Source organism: Parus major, chromosome 24 (assembly GCF_001522545.3).
Source record: "Parus major isolate Abel chromosome 24, Parus_major1.1, whole genome shotgun sequence".
NCBI lineage: Eukaryota > Metazoa > Chordata > Aves > Passeriformes > Paridae > Parus > Parus major.
In genome coordinates, this window is record NC_031792.1 from 6,282,134 (window position 1) to 6,303,821 (window position 21,688).

The window sequence follows — 21,688 nt, forward strand, 5'->3', positions numbered from 1 at the left end:
CAAAACCAGCAAAAGCTGTGTCTCTGCTGAGCAGACAGCCCTGGGATAGTGTAACTTCACTGCATCCAACTGGGCCTGGGAGATCCAACCACTGGGCATTGACAGCAGCTGGGCCACAGGCTGGCTCTGGCATGGAAAGGTCTGTCAGGGAAAACCTGAGGAGCCTTGAGAAGACTTTCCATGCCAAATTACACAAGTGTCTGGTCTGTCCTGAGCCTCTGCAGGGCAAACTCCTCATCCCACCCACTCACAGACAGCAGCTGCAGATGGAAATCCCTGTGGCTGAAACAGCTGAAATGTGAGATGGCACAAGTCAGCCCTGCCAGGGTTTGCTTGGTTAAAAAAGACTTTTAAAGCTTTTACATTTCCTAGTGGCAAAATCCAAAGGACTAAAAACTCCTTGGAAGAGCAGTGCCATTTCAACACACAAGGTTTGGTACCTAATCCCCAGGTATCCTTAGGACCTTTTGAAAATTCAGTCTCCATCTCTGGATTCAACCTCCATGCTGTGACATTTACAGGGACCAGCAACACTGGCACCACACAGTAAACACAGACATGGGTGGGTGGCTTGTCCAAGTCAGCAGCACTGTTTCATCAGCTGGAATTCTCCAAAACCTCTATGCTCTGCCTGATCTGGTTTTAGCTACTGGAAGGAAGGGGATGATGTGAGTAACAGTGTCAGCTGCCTTGGAGGGGGTGCAGTGCAAGCTTCCAGTGCCATCAGGCCAGCTGTCCATCACATGGCCAGCCCTCCTTTCCATGGTGAGGGAGGAAGGAAACTTCCAGTGGAGACCCTGTGTCTGCTCCAGCCCCAGCCCAAAAAGAAGGGGAGTCCCCTGACACCAAGGGAAGGGACACACTGCTCATCCCCTGAGCCATCCTGAGTGGGCATAACAGCTCCAGGAACACAGCACTGAGGATCCTGCTCTTATTCCAGTGCCACTGCCATGGCTATGCTGGTGCCTACCTGGAACCCATGTTTTCCTCTCCACCACGAGGTCAGCTCCTTTGGTGGCATGTCAATGACAGACACGATGTCCCCCACCTGCAAAAGGTTGACAGCATCAGTCACAGCCAGGAGGAGAGCACAGTTCCAATAACGACAGTCTCAGCACTGCAAAAAACTCAAAAACTCTGGAGCAGCTGCACATCTACCTTTGCAAAGCTGAACAGTGAGGCTGAAGAGTTCCTGGGTTATCCAGCACACAGGATACAGCTGTTCCTAAGGAAAAGGGCCTGAAGAGCAGCAGGTTCCCTGGCAAGGGGTACAGAAGGGTTCTGGTTAAACTGCAGTGATGGTGTCAAACTCTGGGGAAAACCTGCTCAAGTAGCTGAACTGATTTTTGCTACCTGCTCTGTCCACGTGTGTGTAGGCACTGGCATGTGTCTCCTTGCTCCCTCTCACTGCAAGGAGTTAAGAGCTGCCTTTGCAGCTCCCAAACTGCCCCAGATGAGCTGCCCAGGGTTAGGAAGTGAACAGAGGAGAGCAGTGGGATGCAAAACACCAGAAAGTTTTTCTGAAGCTTTACTCATTCCCATAAAAATGTAACACTGCAGTTTTTCAAAAGGAAATGAGTATAATTAATACTAAATTTGGCTTGGTTTGAATTGAGCTCTGTGTGGCCTCTATTACAGAAAATTAGAAGGGGCAGAACCTAAATAAAACTGCAGGTAAAAAGGGCAAAAATTCATGCCAGTAACACTCAACTTTCACCAGATATTTTACACTGATGCATCTCAAAGTGTTTTACAGGAAAGACAATGCATCCCCAGTTTGCAGACAGGGATAACTGAGACATGGGGAAATAATTTCCCCCAGGGAATAGTGAACCAAGAGCAAAGCAAATGTCCATGAAGGAAACTGCTGCCAGCACAGGAGCAGAGACACTGAGGATGTTTCTCAGAACTGGTGAGCAAACCCCAGTCAGCTCTTGTGCAATTGTCTATTAGAAATTTAGAGCAATAAACAGAGATAATTTGGGTTAGGGAACAGGGTTCATTATTGTAAAACCCCTGATCCTGTTCTGTGTCAGCTCTGCTGAGGTGTCTCACCACACACCCTTGGAAACCACACGTGCCTCAGTTTCCCCTCTGCACAGAGCAGGGAGTGTAATTTCAGTGCTCTCAAAAGCTGACAGCCAGCCTGGATCCTGAGCTGCTTGGATTCCAGCTCAGAGCTGCTGTGCCCACATGTCCCTCTGATCACACTGTTCTTTGGGGTATGCTAATACTTGCCTTGATTTGAACATGAACAAACCCCTGGCAGCACCAGACTATTCCCATCATTTTCCCCTCTTGTGCTGCACAGCAAGGATGTGATCACAAAGCTTTTCAGGGCACTGTTTTCCTTCACACATTTTGCAGAAACAGCACCATTGCACAGGGCAACCAGAGCACAGAGCACTGCTTTTTGGGTAAAACAGACAACTGCCAGACAAACAAAAGCTTCCAGGGTCTGATCTGGCAATCTTGGATGGGATGTGGAGCAACCCAGGCTACAGGAAGCTGTCCCTGCCCATGGCAAGGGGTGGAATGGGATGGGTTTTAAGGTCCCTCCCAAGCCAAACCATCCTGAGATTCAGGGATTTGCTCCACAACAACTCCTGCACTGGATTTTCAGACCAGTTTGAGCTCATCACCTGCCCTTTAAGCAGCAATCCTTTGCCAGTCTAGTTCTTCTCGTGGGAGCAGAAGCTCTTAAAAATGGTTATCAACACAACACTTGCTCAGATGAACCTGGGTGGTGTAACCTGGGCAAGGAAAAATTAAACTTGTGTCCACACACAGGGACAGTCATCCTGAACAGAAAACATGTGGGCTCTGCTCAGGGACAGCCCACAGGAGCTGGCAGGAGCTGGTTAATCAGAAGATACTAATGCCAAGTAAAGCATTATTTTAAAGATGACTGAGCATCTGCCTGTATCCAACTCATTGCAGATCCAATATTCAACTCAATCTTCCAAGCTTCACCTCACAAAACACTGTGGAAGTGTCTGGACATATCCCTGATGGGCACAGGCCCACACAAACACATTACACTCATCTGTAGCTGACAACAAGGAATGCAAGTGCTTTATTTACCTCGAAGGACAGTTCATCTGCTGCTTGAGCAATGTATCTCTTAATGACATGGGCAGCAGCAATAGCAGGGACATTAATGGACGATTCCTCATGGACCAGCAGGTGATTCCCCTTGTTATCAATCTGAAACAAAGAGCACAGGGGACTCTGAGGCAGCTGAGGACAAGTGAGGAGGCATTTTAGTGGTGCAGAGGCTTCAAGCTGATTGAGAGAGACAGCTCAGCCCTGGGCCCCAGGAGAGAGGGCACAGCACAGACAGAACAACTCACTGGGGGTTCCAGCAGGTCGGGTGTGCCCATCCACTGAGGAAAGAAATGCTGGATTGGTGCAGCTTTGTGTACAATCAGTAACACAGTGAGTGTCTGTACCTCCCTTTATCACCAAACCATGATGGTCTTCAGTGGCAATACAGATGTGCTACAAAAATCCTCTACAAGGTGGAATTAATGCTAGAGGTACTGAGGGAAGGAGGAAATGCTGTCAAACCAAAAACTAGTGTTGCCTCCCATTTTCTCCCACCCTTTTATTTATTTTTTAAAGAAAACATTCACCCTTCCCTTGCAATCATCAGCCTACTTCCAAAACTCCCAGATTTCTGTGTAAAATCCTGTAGGATTCTCAGTGAGTCACAAAGGTTATTTTGCACTGTATGTGCACTGGGTTTGCTGTGATCTCCAGGCCTAATGTGCTGCTGTGAATCCTACATCTTATTTCTCTCTACAACTTCCTTCCTCCCTTTGCCACTTCCCAAGATTTTTCTCATCCCAAAGGATTTCAGGGTGAGAAGGGTATCAGTGGGGAAAATTGCAGGAAAACACACTCAACCCTTATCAGAAGCATTTAAAAAGGAGCTGCAACAGTCTATTAATAGCTGTTTCTATTCCTGGTGTGCAGCAATGGAGAGCCACAGGTCTGCAGCCAGCCTGAGCAGGGACAGCTGGACACTCATCCAGCCTTCCCTGCCCTCCTCCCCAGCAAGGGCTATTGTTTAAAGGCTACCAGACCATTAAACCTGAAAGCAGAGCTGCAGCTGCAGTTCACAACACACAAACTGTGCCACTGCAAGCACAAGGCTGCCTCTGTCTGCAGGGGAGCCAACAGGAGCACGGGGTATTTACAGGGTTTGGAGCTGCCACAGGGAAAAATTATTTTAAAAAAACCCAAGAGACCAGGGAAACACCATAACAGAGACAGCTCAGTTTTAGAAATGTGCCACACTTGCAGCATTGCCTTGGCAAAAAGGAGAGCAGGAATAAGTGAGCTTTGAAACAAGTGAGCCTTCTGCAACCCATCACTGGGGGATTCAGCCCTGAACCTGACATTCCCAGGCAGCCCACTGGGACTGCCACCTCCTTTATTTGTGAATATCTGCAGGACAATTTCTGAGAGACAAACTCCAGATAACAAAGAAAAAAAAACCTCTATACTCTTAATACTGGTTCTGATTCTGTGTGTCCTACACCACCCACTTGCTGGTAACGAGGGAATAAAGCTTTCAGGATAGAATTTCAGTGGCATCAACAGGTCTGGAAAGAGCAGAGTATGCCTGCTACATTTCCAAGGTCAGGAAACAAGGAACACCCCAGCTTTATGCTGTACCTCCATCCATGTGAGGGCAGGGCCACAGTTGATCTTGTTGCCTGCGATGTTGGAGAGCCGAGCCAGGTAAGCCATCAGCATCTGTGTGACCAGCTGGGACACAAACACACACACACAGAGCTTCTGTTAATGCACCTTCCTTTGGAGAGCCTTCTGCAGCCTTAGGGAAGACCAGAAATCACCCACTGCCACAGGCAAGAGTGACAGAGACACGTTCCCTTCAGCAGATAAATGTTTTTCTGTCATTCAAAGGACAGCAAGCTACACACAGGGTTTATAATGGTTACACCAAAAAAAAAGGGCAAAGAAGCAGCTCTCTGTGAAAGTAATAATGTTATTATTATCATTTTGTAAGACTCATGCAGATTTTTTTAACTTCCCTTGTCAAGATACCTTAAATCTAAAGCCTTCCCCTCATTGTGGACTTCACATACAAACAACTCATGTGTCTTAGGGCCACCAAACACACCTGAGAACCACTCAGTGAACAAACCCCTGGCTGCCACTTCCACACTCCTGCAAAGCCTTAAGAATGTAGCAACTCAGACTGACCCCCTGGCCAAAGAGTAGTATTTCAAGGAGTAGAAGAGGGGTTTAAAAATACACTTTGCCATGTCCCTTCTGTAACAGTAAACTGGTTTTTATTACAGAGAAGCCACTGGGATCTTTCCAAAGTCTCACAGTGACAGTAGTATAAAGCAGCATTGTTGCCCAGAATCTGTAGGACTGTTTAAAACATTGTTCTCCTCAAACATCTGTTCTGATGTGGCCAATTCAAAATAAAAAATATATGAGACACCCCACAGCTGCAGAGTTATGTTTCACAGAGCATTCAGGATCTTCAAATCCTCTGTGCTTGCAGACAGAATGCAGATTTTCAGGCACATGCTCTAAAGTCTAACTGATCACTGGTACAAGGATGCAAGAGACAGGAATGCCTAAAATATAATAAAAAATAAACCAGGAAAATTGCTGCTTCTTCTGAATTTAAATTTTAAATCGTCCTCAGAAATACCCTGTGTGAAGCCAAAGGAAATGATAAATCAGTGTCTGCTGAGTGATGGGGCTGCATGATTAGCTCCTTCAATTCCATGGCAAACAACCTGTAAAATTTCAGGGGGCACTAATTTCAGTGTCCACATCCTCCAAAATGATGCAGCCAAGATTCATCTGCTGATTTCCAGGAGATTTTTCTGGACATGAATAAATATTTCCATTATCAGTAGTAGAACCTGAGGTAATTTCAGCTCATCATACTCCAGGGTGAAGACAGTAAGCCAAGAAATGAAAAGTATCTCTTTGAGAAAAAAATCCTGAAACACATTGAGGAAAAAGGGCTTTTTAAAGACCATTTAAATAACACACTAATGCACATGCTCTTAAAAAACACTTCAGGAATACTCAATTTAAAATGGAAGCCCAGCACTCCAAATGGGATTGTTCTTGCAGTGCTGCAGTTTAGACAGCAGGATTTCCTGGGAATGCTGAGTTGGTAACACTAAGCCAGGAAATACCCACATCATTGACAAAGTTTCCAAGGACAAAACCAAATTCACATCTAAGGTACCATGGGACAGCTGCTTTCTTGACACTCAATTACTATTCTAGATTCAGGAGCTTAATTCATTTGTCTGAACTTGCAGGACATTTCCCTTTAGATCACTGGAATTAGGGGTGGAAAACAGTGACTTTATCTGTGGTAGCCAATTTTCAAATGTAAACCAGGCTGTCTAAAACTACTCTGTACTAGAAATACATGGAACTGCTGACACTGGAAAAGTCCTCTAAGTTCACCATGAAACCACATCCCAGGTGCCACATCCACACACTTTTGAGCACTTCCAGGGATGGCAACTCCACCACTGTCCTGGGCAGCCCCTTCCAATGTTTGACAGCCCTTTCCATTAAGAAATTGTCCCTGATATCCAAGTAAAGCTCCCCCAGAGGTCATTCCTTGACCCAGTGCCAGTCCCAGAGGGTCCCTTTACCTCGGGGCTGTCCTTCAGGGCATCGGAGCGGGGCAGCTCGGCCAGCTGCGAGAAGCGGCGGTCGTAGATGCACAGGTGGAGGTGTTTGTCCAGCACCCGGAAATCCTCATAGCTCCTCTTCACAATCCAGCTCCTGCCCTGCACACACAAACACAGCCACACTGTCAGCAGCTCCTCAGCACTGAGCAAAGGGAAATCTCAGCAGGAGAAACACTTTCTCCTTGAAACATCTGAAAGCCATCAAAGTGCCTGAGTAACATTTTCATGTTTTCATTTGCAGGTAACATTTTCATGTTTTAATTTGCAGGTAACATTTTCATGTTTTAATTTGCAGCTAACATTTTCATGTTTTAATTTGCAGGTAACATTTTCATGTTTTCATTTGCAGCAGCCATTCATGCTCAAACCAGCTGTTAGCAGTCCTGCTTTAATTATTTAACCATGGGTTTGGATGTGGCCCAGCATGGTGAGACCCATCCAGAGCTTTAACTTCCACCTGTCTTACAAGGATTTTGTAGCATTTTCCTACACAAGGTGTCCTTGCACAAATGTAAGTCACCAAGTGGCTGTATAAACTGCGTGAAATTAGATTCCAAACAGATAGAAGCATATAAACGCAGAGATCTGAAGGCAGGATTGAAGCTTGCAAAATTTCTGCCAGGTGCCCCAGGCAGAATTAAGCTTCAGCTGAATTAAGAAAAGAATCCATGATGAACAACTCTAGCTGCAGATTTATTCCTGAGTGCATATTATTTCCCCAATTAAAATATAGACAAGATACAGACTGCTCCAGGGGACAAGGAATGAACTGTGGCAGCACAGAACAGTTTGCTTGTGAAGCTTTTAATATCTAATGATAACTTTTAAATGCTCCACGACCTGTTATGATCAATAAAAACATGTTGTAACAATGCAGCAGTTTCCAGGTCAAAGCACTTTTATGAAGAGTCATTAATCACAGAACCCCAGAATGGTTTGGGATAGAGGGAACTTAGAGCCCATCCAGTTCCACCCCTGCCATGGGCATGGACACCTTCTCCTGTTCCAGTCTGCTCCATGCACCATCCAGCCTGACCTTGGATACTGCCAGGGATGTGGAGGGAATCAAGGAATCAGATTGCTCCGGGTTACAGAGGCAGTGCCAGGGACTGGAAGTGCTGCAGGGATGCCTGGAAGTGGAGCAGAAAGCAGGGGATGCGCGGTGTAAGTGGGACACTAGAGGGGACAGAGCTGTAAATGCTGAGCTGTTGTGTGTGGCTGGCAGGTGCCCTCTCCCCTGGGATACAAAAGGCATGGCCTACTCTGAATTGCCAGTCATAATTCCTCTACACTGATTTCTTTATCAGCAAAGTTCTAAGCATCAGTTTTACGTTAATATCCAAAGCCTGCATGGCAATTGCAGATATAAACCCTCAATCCAGCTACATTCTGTTCCAATGATTTAAGACAACTCCACACTGTGACTCTCTCCATAAACTCTGCTTTCAGTTCATGAGAAATCACCGTATTTCACAATCCTACAAAGAGGCACCTACACAGGATAAATTATTTGGGATTTCCACATTATGTCATTTTACTTTTCATCTAAAGGACAGAAATAAAACCAGGAGTGCAAGGCTAATTCTCTTCAGGGAGCTGTCAGCATTCCCCATTTCTCCATCTTGTGCAATTAAAGGATTCTTGCTCTCTCACTGAGCTGCTAGTGTGACCTTCAAGGTTCAGTCACATATGTAGGGAAAAGCAGCCTAAGAAATCCCTGTGATCCTGGATCTGCCTCTGCCACCAAACCGGGCATTTAAATCCTACATGACCACCCAAACAACAAAATGATCTGTCAAACGATCCTAAACCTGTCACTAATTCCATTATATTTCATTTTAAAGGCTGGCCTGTAGCTTTGCAGTCTGGTTGCCATGAATGAGGGCAGTAAGAGTTAAATGCAGCAGAGAGGCAGAGCCAGGTCAGCCCCTGCTGTGCCAGGGTGTGCCCCATCTCACAGCATCCCGGTCAAGGGGCTGACAACAGCAGGAAAAGGTAATGGATGAGCAGGGACAGCTTACCCCACACCAGCAGCAGTGTCTCTGGGAGGCTTCTGGAGCAAGGGCAGGCAGCAGAGCTGGAGCACAGGAACTGGGATCCTCAGCTCCTGCACCTCCAAACTGCAGCTCGCAGCTGCTAAGCAACCAGCAGAGCTCTCCCTGAGCTCTCCCATCCCTGAGCTCCCCCTGAGCCCTCCTTGAGCTCTCTCTGAGCTCTCCCTGCCAGCAGCCCAGGCTCCAGGAGAGGGATGCTGTAGGTGCCTGAAGGACAGAACTCCTCACCATTCCCCGGTCATTCAGCCTAGGATCATGGATGTCAGGCTCCTTTGCAAAAGGATCATAGGATACTTTGTGGAATCATGGAATATCCTGAGTTGGACCCACAAGGATCATCAATCCAAGTCCTGGTCCTGCACAGACCCCCCAGCACTCTCACCCTGGCCATCCCTGGAGCTCTGTCCAAAGGCTCCTGGAGCTCTGGCAGCCTCGGGGCCGTGCCCATTCCCTGGGGAGCCTGGGCACCCTCTGAGGGAAGAACCTTTCCCTAAATCCAACTTAAACCTCCCCTGGCACAGCTCCAGCTGTTCCTCAGGTCCTGTTACTTCACTCAGACAAGCTCAGCACCTGTCCCTCTACTTTCTGGGAACAGGGCTGCCAATTCCTGTCCCACTCAGAGTGACTGTGCACAGGCTGTGCTGGCACAGAGCAGTACTTTGGGAGCAATAACACATGTTTCCACCCAGCAGAATGTTATTCCAACACCCTAAAGTGGAGTATTTACCAGTATTCTACAGTTTTAATCCTGCCATAATTCATTTCAAAAAGCTCCTATGCTTTAGGTTGGATTTCAAGTTGTATTAAGCGAAGTTTTTTTTCAGATTTGGAGCCTGAGTGACAAATTTTTAAGCCACATTTACATGGGATGCAATTAACTTTACAGGTAGGAATCACTGCAGCAACCAAAGAAGGAACTGGACAGTATTTAGTGCTTCCCATTAGATCTCCAGCACAAATCACAGGAAAGCAAAGCCTGGATTCTCCCAGCAGAACTCCCAGAGAGGCACAGCCAAAGCAGCAGCAACAGCAGCATCCTCATCCCAGACCCAAAGTACTACAAAGGCTTCCCTATACCAATATAAAAATTGTACATCTTGCTCCCCTTTTCTGCAAATTCTCAAATACCAGAAAGGTTTGGCAAAAGGATTCTTTTTTAATTTAGAGAGTTAATAAAATATTAGACACAAGTAAGTGCCCGTTAAGTTGGTCTTGTGCTGTCAACTGTGTTTTATAGCAAAGCTCTACATTTCTGGTGCTTCAGGCACTCAACATCCATATGCCAAAAATGTCTTTTCATGGTTTTAATTATTTCCATAAACTGTTGCTCAAATAAATTTTTGATCAGCCTCTAATTTTCTAATTCAATAATTACTTTTCATTTCCTTAATTATTAATGGTCCTGATTTACAGAAGCACAAGCTTAAATCCCATTCACTTCAGTAGGACATAAGAGGTGAAGTTAAGCACAAAGTGATTTCCCAGATTCAGACCTTCAACTACAAACCTGTCTGTGAGAAAGTTCAGTAAAATAAAAAATCAATTATCAAGTGAAGATTTCAATAATGCCATTAAATAGTTTCAGAACCTTTAAAAGGAAAAATTGACCTCTGACTTAAAAACAAGTTTCTCTTGAAAAAAAAACAATGCATTTTTTAAAATTTCTGTTAACAGAAATGTTCACAATGAAAAGCATCATGGCAAATCTGGAATTTCTCACAGAATGGCAAATCTGGTCTCATCCCTACTCTTTTTCCATCCTGTTCTGTTCTCCCTTACTCTCCTGGCTAAGATTAAATGTACAATGAGAGCCTGGTGAGAGTTCAGTCTCTGCACAGAGCTGCTGATTTTTTTCAGATTATCAAAGCAAGGAGAAATGTCATGCTAAAGAAATGATCACAGATTACTGAGCTGATGATTTAATTTCCAGTGAGCCAGAGATCTGAACCCTCCATCAGTAGCAGCACCACTGTGAGATCACAAATCAGAGACGCTCCTGGGCTTCACTTTGCACGGGAGCAAATTGAGAGGGACAGGGATCCAGAGCCCAGCTCCACAAGGAATATTTTTAGCTCTGCTGATCAATGGCCTGCGGAGGACGATGAGCAGCCACAGCCTTGAGTAGTTTCCTACTCCCTTAAGCTCAGCTCAGTCCTGTGGCACTTCAGAACAGCAGTGTCACTCCTATTCCCATTCTTCCCAAGCCCAGCCTGATTCCTGCAGCTCAGTGATGGCTTCATTACCAACAGACAGACATGACCCACTGCAAATCTGAGAGGAAGCAATTTAAACCATTCCCTGCATTTTCAATCCCACAGTCAAAGCCTCACTTTGCTCCACCATCCCTTAAACACTTCAATTATCAGTACAATAATATAATACAAGATACAATAATAATACAAGAATTGTGCTCATTTCCAAGAGAGGATCCCCTAAGATCAGGCCAGTTCCATTCTGCAATATTTGTACATAGGTTTAACTGTTTCCACTCAGCATCTGGCAGAAGTAACTCTTCCAGCTGTGCCCTGAGCAACACCCAGAGGCACCCAGCCTGCAAGGGAGGTCCCAGCTGCTGCCAGGATTTGTGGTACCATCCATTCACAAAACTTACACGCTAGAATTTTGTATTAAAGATTTATAGATCTTCTTGCTATTTAAGAAAAACTCCTGTTTCCAGCTGGATCTGCCTCCATGTCAGCAGACAAGCCCCCATCTTGTCCATCAATCTCTCTCCAAGACAGCCAGACTGCCACTGAGTTCCAGCACACACAACTTTCCTGCCCCACAGTCTGACTGGGTTTGCTCTACAGCACTTAGGATTTATTTATTTTAAGACAGGGATAGACCTTTTTCTTCTGGTTCAAATGCTTATTTCCTCAGAGAGAACACATGGATGCTGTCCTGAACCTTGTAGTTCACATGGAGAGCAAGAGCAGAAAATGAGATGAAAGTATAAGGCAAAAGTCACTTCAGTTTGACCCATCAGTAAGAAAACACCACAGATTAAATGGCTGGAAAAGCAGCAGCATCCAGCAGGAGAGGTTAACTCTGCCATGGGTGACTCTTACAGCTGTCTGGGGCTCGGGCTCTGTATGTTATTCCAGCCTGACCCTTCAGCCCTTTCCTGTTTCAAGTCACAGCAGAAAAGGGTTTAGAGATTTAGTCAAAACAGAAAGCAAGATGGATAAAATCCATCCTGGGGAGTTCACCCAGGAAGTGTTTTTAGCTGGTGCCTTAGGTCTCTTTATCTATACTTACATTTGTTTACAAAAGTGATTCCATGACTTCTGCTGTGTTATTCTAACTTGAAGGAAATTATAAATCTTTAAAATGCAAAGGGAGTTTAAGTTTAAAACTAAGGCAACATTAAAGTATTTTATTTCTGAACAAAACACTAAAACTTCAGCACTCCACCTGGAATCACAGCACATGGACATGAGGGAGGAACAAGCACGAAATGGAGGGAATATACAAATGGACAGAGCACAAGGCAGAGGAGAAAATTTGGTATATTTAAGCTCACACTTTAATAGTCTTATTAGATAGCATAAATTAATCTCCCTGCATTAATTAACAGTTTATTATCAATTAATTGCAGTCACTAGGAAAAAGAGATTTTAATGGAAACCACTGCAGCTTTTCTCCACTAAAAATTAGACTTATTTGTGCTGCTGGATTCCAATTACAGATAGGAGCTCCCAAAGCACATGTAGGGACACAGGGCTGGATCTGAGTGACAGCAGTGTCATCCTGTCTGTCCTCACTGTTTGGGAAATCACTCCCTCAAGTGTGTGTGGTTCTCTGGAGCAGAAAGAGACCCAAGCCACGAGCTCCAGTGGTTCCTGTGTCCCTCAGAGGAACAGTTTTGCCAGGAGTAAATAAAAACCTGGCTCAGGCTTTGGGGGTGAGTGGTTTTGTACATGTACAGATGAGTAAGAGCCCAGCAAGACAACCCAACACAAAGAGAGTGCCTGAAACCCTAAGAGGCATTTTTGCTCCCAGAACCAGCCCATTTCTGAATGGCAGTCTGACAGACCTTAAACTCAACGCAGGATTTACAGCCATTGACATGTGAGTGAAATCCCTGCTCTCCTGACACGCTGTAATTTAAACAGTTCCATACCCATCATCTCTTTAGCAAAATTCCACCATGGAGCAGTGGGTCAGGGGTGAGGGGAGGGCGGGCACAGTGTGGGGGGCTGCTTTTCTGCACTTGAGAAAATCAGAGATGTGACACAGTGAGAGCCTGGAGCCAACAAATGAAATCCTTCAGAGCCACAAAGCAGAGCTCAGGGAAGGGAACTGAAATAGCACCATCCCCCAGGTAGCAGGACAAAGAGGGAGTGTATGTACAGCTACAAATGACTGTATGGACATTGAAGGCACTAAATACAGCTCCCTCCTGACCCCACAGCCCAAATGTGCCATGAACTGCTCTGCACTCAGCCACAGAGGAGAGTTCCATCAAAGCCAGCAGCCACCACTAGCCTTTAGAGCAAAACAAAAAGCCTTTGAAAATTATTTGCCTGAGGTTATTAAAACAGAAGAAAAGAAAATCACAGAATCCCAGGTTGGCTTGCATTGGGAGGAACCTTAAATCCCATCCAGTCCCACCCCTGCCATGGGCAGGGACACCTCCCATTAGAAACTTGCTCCAAACCCCGTCCAGCCTGGCCTTGGACACTTCAGGGCTCCAGGAGCAAGCACAGCTTCTCTGGACACCCTGTGCCAGGCCCTCCCCATCCTCACAGGGGGATTTCCTTCCCAATATCCCATCTAAACCTGCTCTCTGGCACTGGGAAGCCATTCTTTTTTTTTCATATTTCCAAAAACTTCCTGAATTCCTTGCCTGAGGTCACCTACAGCATCAGTGCCTTTGGCAGACAGAGATCTCAATTTTCTTAAATCTCATTTCTCAGGCAGATCCTGGAAGCAAACAGCTGACTTGTGTGTATATATCTATGTTTGATCAGAGCACAGAATCAATCATGTTTTTGTAAAAACAAGCTACCAGGGAGAAAAGAGGTTTTTTTGTAGGTGCAAACCCAAAAAACTTTATTTGAAAACCCCCCCATGACCCCATTAGGGATGTAATGCCACAGACCAGACATCCATCACATCATTTACAAACAACAGCCACTCAGGAACACAGAAATTACAAAACCCTGCTGTATCTGACACTGCTCCCTTCCAGCCCCATTCATCCTGACACCCCATAATGAAGCAACACTACTACCAGTGCTTGGAAAATATCACTAACAGGGTAAGAAATGTCTCTGGGCAAGGTTATAGATGAAAACCATGCATATTTACAGGGAAAAGATCTGTAAGCAGGGGTGTTAGAGATGGAGCTGATCGAGCCTCAAGGACAGAGGTTGGAAGAGTGAAACATTTAGAAAGTACAAAAAACAGAAGCAGCTATGGGGAGGTTTTGGGAAGAAAGCTGGAGCCAAAATGGAAAATCAGTTGCTTTTCTGGCAGCTGCAGTCATCAGTTTTATGAAGAAAGAGTGAAAAGTAGTGCCAAGACCAAGGAGATGAAATATTTAAGACAGACTATCTTCAATATCTAATACCCCTGATGGGAGCTTTTAAAAACATAAACCACAACATCTGAAATAAAACAACAGTTTTAAACCCACAGATGAGATAAAAATGCAACATTTGGAAAACAGAAAGTCCTTCCTGATCTGTCTAAACCTGAGCCCTTGGTGGCAAACCTGCTCTACAGTCTTGGAAAATACACAGTCAGTATTTGCTTCTGATGCCTCCATCCCCAGCCTGTGGCATATCCTCAGCAGCAACCAACACCTGCTCTGTGCATTTTAACAAACTTGGGGCCCAAACCTGCTCTGTAACTCTGGGAAAGCCCCAGCAATCTGAGAACAAGCTCAAATCAGGTTCCCTCTGAGAAGTCTGTGTCTGATGCCTCTAAACAACTTATCTTTAATGTAACATGCAGTTGGGCAAAGCACCTCTATTTACTGAGTGCAACAGTGGCACTCTCAGCCATATTATTACCCAGACAGCTCAATTACAAATTATCTTCTGAGTATCAGTTTAATAATGCATGTGCACTCAGTGGAACTGGGAGGAGAGAACTTTGGAAAACTGTTGGGATCCTGTATTTTGCCACCTGGGTCTGTGCCAGTATTTGCTACAGTGAAAATGATGCATCTTTGATTTACCACTGAAGTATCTTTAGGACAAGATGCCCTAAGGAGGGACAGGCTGGTTATTAAGTTGATTTTTTTAATGGAAAAGGTTGTCAAGCCCTGGCAGAAGCTGCCTAGAGCAGTGGTGGGTGGAGTCACAGTCCCTGGAAGAGTTAAAACAACAGTGTTGATGTGGCACTTGGGGACATGGACTGGTGGTGGCTTGGCAGTGCTGTGGCAAAGGTCAAACTCCATGATTTTGGAGGTCTTTTCCACCCTAAATGACTCCATGAGTGAATGATTCTGCCTTTACGCATACACTGTTTATTTTGATGTGGTTTCCATGCCTTGACAGAGCTTTTTGAAACCATCCTTTCCTAACCTGCCTGCTCTGCATTTTATGTGCACTGAATGTGTTATTTGTAAGTGCAGATGCTGTTCCAAGGTCGTGAACTTCACCTACCCTGAGGCTGAGCACCACAACTGCTCACCTGGGCTGTCTCCTGCTGCTTCCTCAGCCTCCTACATCCAACATCACCTGGTGATTAGAGCAGCTTTGCAGCCTTGAAGAGGATGAAACCGTTTCAGATCATTTGTCCCAACAGTCTGTCACCTTCCCAAGTAAACAGGTATTGAAAATGTGCACATGGCAAACCTCCCCATAAGAAACAAACATCAAGGCAGGAAGGAATATCCACCACAATCCTCCTCTTATTCTGGACTTGAACCAAGCCCTGCTTTTGGAAAAGTTGTAGAACAAGTAAATTGTAGGCAAAGGGCTCCTCTGCAAAGCATCTGCACTTGCTCAGTTGTGGGAAGGACTCAGTGTCTTGTCAGAACAATCCAAATGTCCCCTTCAATTTGTGGCGGGCCCAGCCTTGTCTCCAAAGCACCACATGAGGGTCAGGAGCCCTGCCAAGATCCATCACAGTCCTCCTGCCCCCACAGATTTCTGCAGTGACCCTCACTGCCAGAGCCCAGAGCACAGTCTGTGGACAAGCAGAGATCTCGAATTCTGGGCTTGTTTTCTGTCTGAAGGCAAAAATGTCCAAAGGACACGACATTAACAAACTACCATGGAACTGTGAGAGCCTCTGCAGCTCACAAAAAACCATTTCAGGCAGCACTTCGATGTGATACTGCATTTTATCCTGACAAATGATTTTCCCTCTCACTCATCCTTCCCTAGAGCAGGGACTGGCCCTTCCCTTCAGCTGGGGGGTTCCCATCAGGGAAAACTCTCTGAAGTTATGTATCACTCACATTCCCTTTGACCAAGAACTGCTCAGCAGCTCAGCAGCCTCATGCAGGGCTGATGAATTGGGAGGCTCTTGTCTTGAGAAGGTTATTTCCAGATACCCTCTCTCCCCAGCAAAACCCACCCTCAAATAAATTCCCCAGAGCATTTATCCACTGGAGTTTGAGTACAGAAAGCCTCTGTCCCTGGCATGCTGAGGGGACAGCTTGAAGTGCACCTACATTTGTACCTGCTGCAAAAATGTGCTTTAGCACCAACAGCTCCACAACAGCTTTTATTTCTGCAACGTCACTCTGTAAATAAATTATTCCATTCAAAATCCACACACAGCCACAACCCTGGTTTTGCATCTCATGCATCCAGAATTAAAAAAAGAAAGAGCTGATCCCATTTCTGTCACAATACACGTTTAAATAATTAGAGAAAAGAAAATCCAAAGAGAGCCATGAATGGAGCAATTGAAGACTGAAGTTTAAGGGTGACAGTAGTTTTTCATGTCTCATTAGCAGTGGATGGATCTCCACAGCAGAGCAGTGAATCTTCCCTGGCTGGGGCTGAAGGAGCAGGGAATCAGCAGGGAAGGGGAAGCCCAGAGCCCCAGGACACACAGATGCAGCTGGGCCAGTGCAGTGCTGCTCCTGGGTGGGACAGGAATCCCTTTTGCCTCAAAACTGGCACTTCCACGGTGACATGTCCAAACAGGACACGAAGAAATGGCCTCAGTGCCAGGGGAGGTGCAGATTGGACACCAGGAGGAATTTTTCCCTGGAAAGAGAGGTCAGGCATTGGAAGGGGTTGCCCAGGGAGGTTCCTGGAGTGTCCAAGTGTCTGGTCATGGCACTCAGGGCTCTGGGCTGGTGACAAGGTGGGGATCAGTCACAGGGTGGACTCCATGGTCTGGGAGCGCTTTTCCAACCTCAAGGACTCCATGACTCCATATGAGAATTAAGGATCACATGGCAAAACCCCAGGCTGAGCAATGGTTATGGTGAATCTGCTTTTAAAACAGGACACAACACACCCCATTATTAATCCTGCTGGATGGGAGTGCTGCCCTGCAGGAAAACTCTAAACACCAGGCAGTCATACCCTCATCCTTCATAACTACTATCCCAATTACTAAATGAATTTATCTTTCAGTGGTATCATGCCAGCTACAGAGTAATAGATGTTAATTATGCAGTTCAGATGTAATTCAACCCCTACAGATGGCAGTTTACTTCCCCAAAGCCTGGAACAGAGCCAGGTGTTTCAAAGCCCCTCCACCTTGGCTTTGGGATCTCCTGAGCTCTAAGCACAGCCCAGCAGCACCCTGCAGGCTGCCTGCCAGCTTCAGGCATTCTTGACTAATTCTCATTCCCACTGTCACTTCGTTTTTATTTAGTGCTGCTGGGAGCAGGAGGCACGTAGTGTGTGACCTCAGATCCACCGGAGCACAGCACGTGGAGTGATGGATTAGCAGGGTGGAAACAAGGAATTCTGCTGCTTTCTTTTGCCTAATGTGAAACAGCCCTCAATGCCCGAGAAAAGCTCAGGACAGAGGTTCAACATGTGTAAACATCTGGAAGGATGGTGTCAGAAAGGCCTGTGGGAAGGTTTTTAAATGGTTTTGTGGATTTACAAAATATCCAGGATTTGTTACCCAGAGAAGCTGCGGCTGCCCCATCCCAGAATGGGGCATGGAACAACCTGGTCTAGTGGAAGGTATCACAGGGGTGGAACTGATGTGCTTTAAGCTCTTTTCCAACTCAAACAGTCCATGATTCCATTTCTTAATGCCTGCAGGTATGAGGCACCGAACTCATGGACAACCTGTCAGTGGAAATTTCATTTTCCCAGTCATCTTCAGGCAAGTGGTGCCAAGAGGCAGAAAAGACGAACAGAAAAAGGTCATGATGGTGAGCAGAATTTTAATGTATGTGAAAGCAGAGCAGCTTTCATGAGCCCTGAGCACACACAGCCTTGGCTCTGACCAAGGGGTGAGGACACACAGGTAGGGACAGGAGGCTGCATCATGTGAAAATTTACTGTTTAATAAAAGCACCCACTAATTGCTTTTGTTTTGTTTAATAAAATCCTAAATCAAGGCAGAAAATCCTATATAAACATGGAGAAGGAGATTAACACACATTCTGAAAACAGATTTTGCACTGGGTAGGATCCACCTGGACCTTCCACATATCCCTTTAACAAAGATGTGAAAGCTTTCCCCTCTCTGTATTATTATATGTATATAAATCACACAGAAGAATATCTGTGAGTTACAATCTGTCCTTCAGTCATTTGTTTAAAGAGCTTTTCACAGAAGCAAAGCAGCACTTACTTAGCTCCTGTTCTCCAGGTATTTGAGCTTCACACAGAAACTGTTAATACAGAAGACAAAAAACCCAACCACATTTTGAATGTTTGACTCAAAAATTCTCCTGGCAAGCAATCTGTGGTTCCAGCCTGGACTATCCCAGGCAGCCAGAACCAGCAAACCACACTTGAGATGTTGCTCCTCTGACTAAGACATCACCCCTGTGGGAAGTTCAGTATCTTCCACACTCTCATCCCCACAATCACCCGGGATGGGGAGTCCTGCCTGCCCTTCCTCCTTGGAGCCCATTTCTCCTGTGCTCTTGAACACTCATTTTTGCACAGGGAATGTGGGATGGGGATGCCTTCAGAGCTTGGCAAATCCTGCTCTTCAAACAGAAGGTGCCCAGCTCAAATATCCTGCAGGGCAGAGCTGGGACAAGTGGCTGAGGTTTGGGGCAATGTCTTCCTCTGGTGCACCAGGGACCAGATTCCATCTGTCAAAGCAAACACAGCCCCTGCTGGAACAAAGAACAGCAAGAGAGCACAGCACTGAGCATACTGTGCCACAGGAATGGCTCAGTTCCTGCCAGCCTGAAAATGGGAGCAGGAAAATGAAGAAAACCCTCTTGGACCACGAGAATTCCTGCTCTAGGAACAGCTTTAGAAATGTACCAGTGCTGGAGCAGAAAAAGGCTTCCTTTGTTGGCATTATGCCCCAGAAACAGGAGCAGGAAAGGTGCTGTGGCTGGGCTGGCATCACAGCAGTCAGCCTGTGATTAATCCCTGAGATTGTGTCAGCCCTGGCTCGTGCTTGTGCAGTCTGATACCCCTGGTGAGCGGTGCCTGCCACTCCTGTCCCAACACTCCACCCTGAGCATGGACATGTTCAGCCAAAGCCTTGGGAAAGGCTGGGATTACAGCCTCCCTCAGAACCTGAACATCTCCACACCCAGTCCTTGCTCTCTCCCTGACACTCAAAATGTCACTAAAAACGATGCTTGAGGTGTTCAAACACCACAAATTTCCCACTGTAAACAGCATTTACAAGTTTCTTTTTTTCTTCAGAACTAAAGTTGAGATTGGACATTCTTCTGGTGTAATATCTAAATAAGTAAACATGGAGTTGCTGTAGTGTCACATGAACAAACCCCACAACATGCAAAAGGCACATTTCCAGCCTTCCTGACGAGTTGACTGGATAGCCCTTTCCAGCCTTTTTGCAGGTTCTGACTTGTGCTGATTTGTTCTCCCCACTCAGACCATGTAAATTCTCTGCTTACCCCGGTGGAAAGTCCCAAGAATTGCAGACACTGTCCAAGGACTTTCACAGCAGCAGGTATAGCATTAATTCCTCAGGGCTCTCAGCCACCCCCTGTGCTCCTTTAAGAACCACAGGGATTACCAACTACTGTCTCCAGGTTCAGAGGGTTCACAGGTACAGTCCTCACACCATCCTTCCAGGACCTGACCCTTTTATTTTAATAATATCACTCTTTTCACAGAAGTCCTGAAATCCATCTTCTAGAAATTCAAGTTCAGTGCAATCTTACTTGGAAAAAAAAGGAAAATCCACCTACGTTGCTGAAAAAAACCCAAACCAAATCAAAACCTCCCATCATTGGCTCTTCCCAATAGGAATTGTCATTTCCTAGTTTCATTTGTCCAAAAGAAGAATCCTATCTCTCTCCTCTTTTCTGAAACAGCACTCTATATATTCCTACTTCTTCTTAAGAGCTAATAAATGGGATTAATTTTTTTAGGTTTTGAAGTAGAAGAAAAGCTGAGCAGACTTAACCCCGCTCTGAACCTTGCACAAAGCCTGGATTTCACAAGTTGACTTGCAGCACAAATACACCTCCCAAAGAATGCTTTTTCTAACGTTATCTGGGAAGGTTTTGCAAAATAGGAATCAAGCACTAATTCTCTTTACACCACTAAAATGATACTTACAGCTGGGAAGAAGTGGGATAGAATTCCCTCAGTGTAAGTAGCTGTGTCCTGCCAAACCCAGCTAAGGCTGAGCTGGATATTTGAAATACCTGCTGCTCAAAAGCTTTGCTCTGCTGCCTGCTCCAGAGGGAAGTAGCACAGTAAATGCCATTTGATGGGCCACAGCACACAGAGTGGGTCTGCACAGCCCAAACTGGGCAAGGCCCAGCACTGAACCCCAAACCCATGGGTTTAACTGATTTCTCTAAGTCTGGAATCCAAAGCTGCCAGGATGGCAACACCCTCACTCTTTGCTATCTGCTCCTGCCACAAACCACAGCTATTTTAAAGCTTTCACATTTATGTGGATGCAGCCTCCCTAACAGAATTCTCTGTGTCCATCTGAGCAATGCAGGGTACAGCTCAGGCTGCTGCAGTGGCCGAGCACCAGCGCTGGAAGCACATCCAAAGGGTGGGGAAAGCCAAATTTAGTTTTCAGGCTTTTTTCCTCCCTCCTGTGATATTCTCAGCCTGATCCAGATGCACCCTGCCAAACTCTGCCCCCACTGCACTACCATTTCATGAGCTATTTCACACCTCCCATTTCATTCTCCTGCAGAGCCAAATCCACGCAGACACTGCTGGTGTCCAATGTGTGATGGAATGGAATCTTTCCCTGGACACCAGGAGAGGCCACGGGATGTCAGGGGTGAAGCATCTCCATGGCAGAAATGATGCTCAGCTGTGCAGTTCCTCCCATACCTTCCTGGACATTGGATCCAAATGTCACAAATTTCTCAGCTTTCTATGGATCTGAGAGACAGGGACATGGAGTAATATGGGAGAGGGTGATCACAGGCTTGGGGAAGGGAGAAGCTCAAACTAGGCAGGGGGAGTACTTTAAAACAGAAGAAAAAGAGGAGGAAAAAAAGAGAAGAAAGAAGGAAAAATACAGGAAAAGTAAAGAAAAAGGGAAAAATAAAAAGAGAAAAGGAGAAGAGGGGAAAGGGGAAAAGAAGAAAAGGGGAAGAGGAAAAGGCGGAAAAGGGGAAAGGGAAAAAGGGAAAGGGGAAAAGAAGAAAAGGGGAAAGAGGAAAAGGGGGAAAAGGGGAAGAGAAAAAGCAGAAAGAGAAAAAAGGAAAAGGGGCAAAGTGGGAAAGGGAAAGAAAAGAAAGTAAAAGTAAAATGAAAAAAGGAAGAAAAAAGGAAGAAAAAAGGAAGAAAAAAGGAAGAAAAAAGGAAGAAAAAAGGAAGAAAAAAGGAAGAAAAAAGGAAGAAAAAA

General features: G+C 45.7%; 1 protein-coding gene across 5 annotated transcripts in view; it reads right to left on the reverse strand.

Moving 5' to 3' along the window:
• The window catches only part of ARHGAP32 (Rho GTPase activating protein 32), a 236,175-nt gene that overhangs the window by 70,419 nt on the left and 144,068 nt on the right, over positions 1-21,688 (reverse strand). For all 5 annotated transcript variants that reach the window (XM_015649713.3, XM_015649712.3, XM_019008920.2 and 2 more), the window contains 4 exons: positions 6,672-6,809; positions 4,684-4,776; positions 3,085-3,207; positions 971-1,048 (listed from right to left, as the gene is read on the reverse strand). In XM_015649713.3, the coding sequence (XP_015505199.1) occupies positions 971-1,048; positions 3,085-3,207; positions 4,684-4,776; positions 6,672-6,809 (432 nt within the window). The remainder of the gene's footprint in view (positions 1-970; positions 1,049-3,084; positions 3,208-4,683; positions 4,777-6,671; positions 6,810-21,688) is intronic.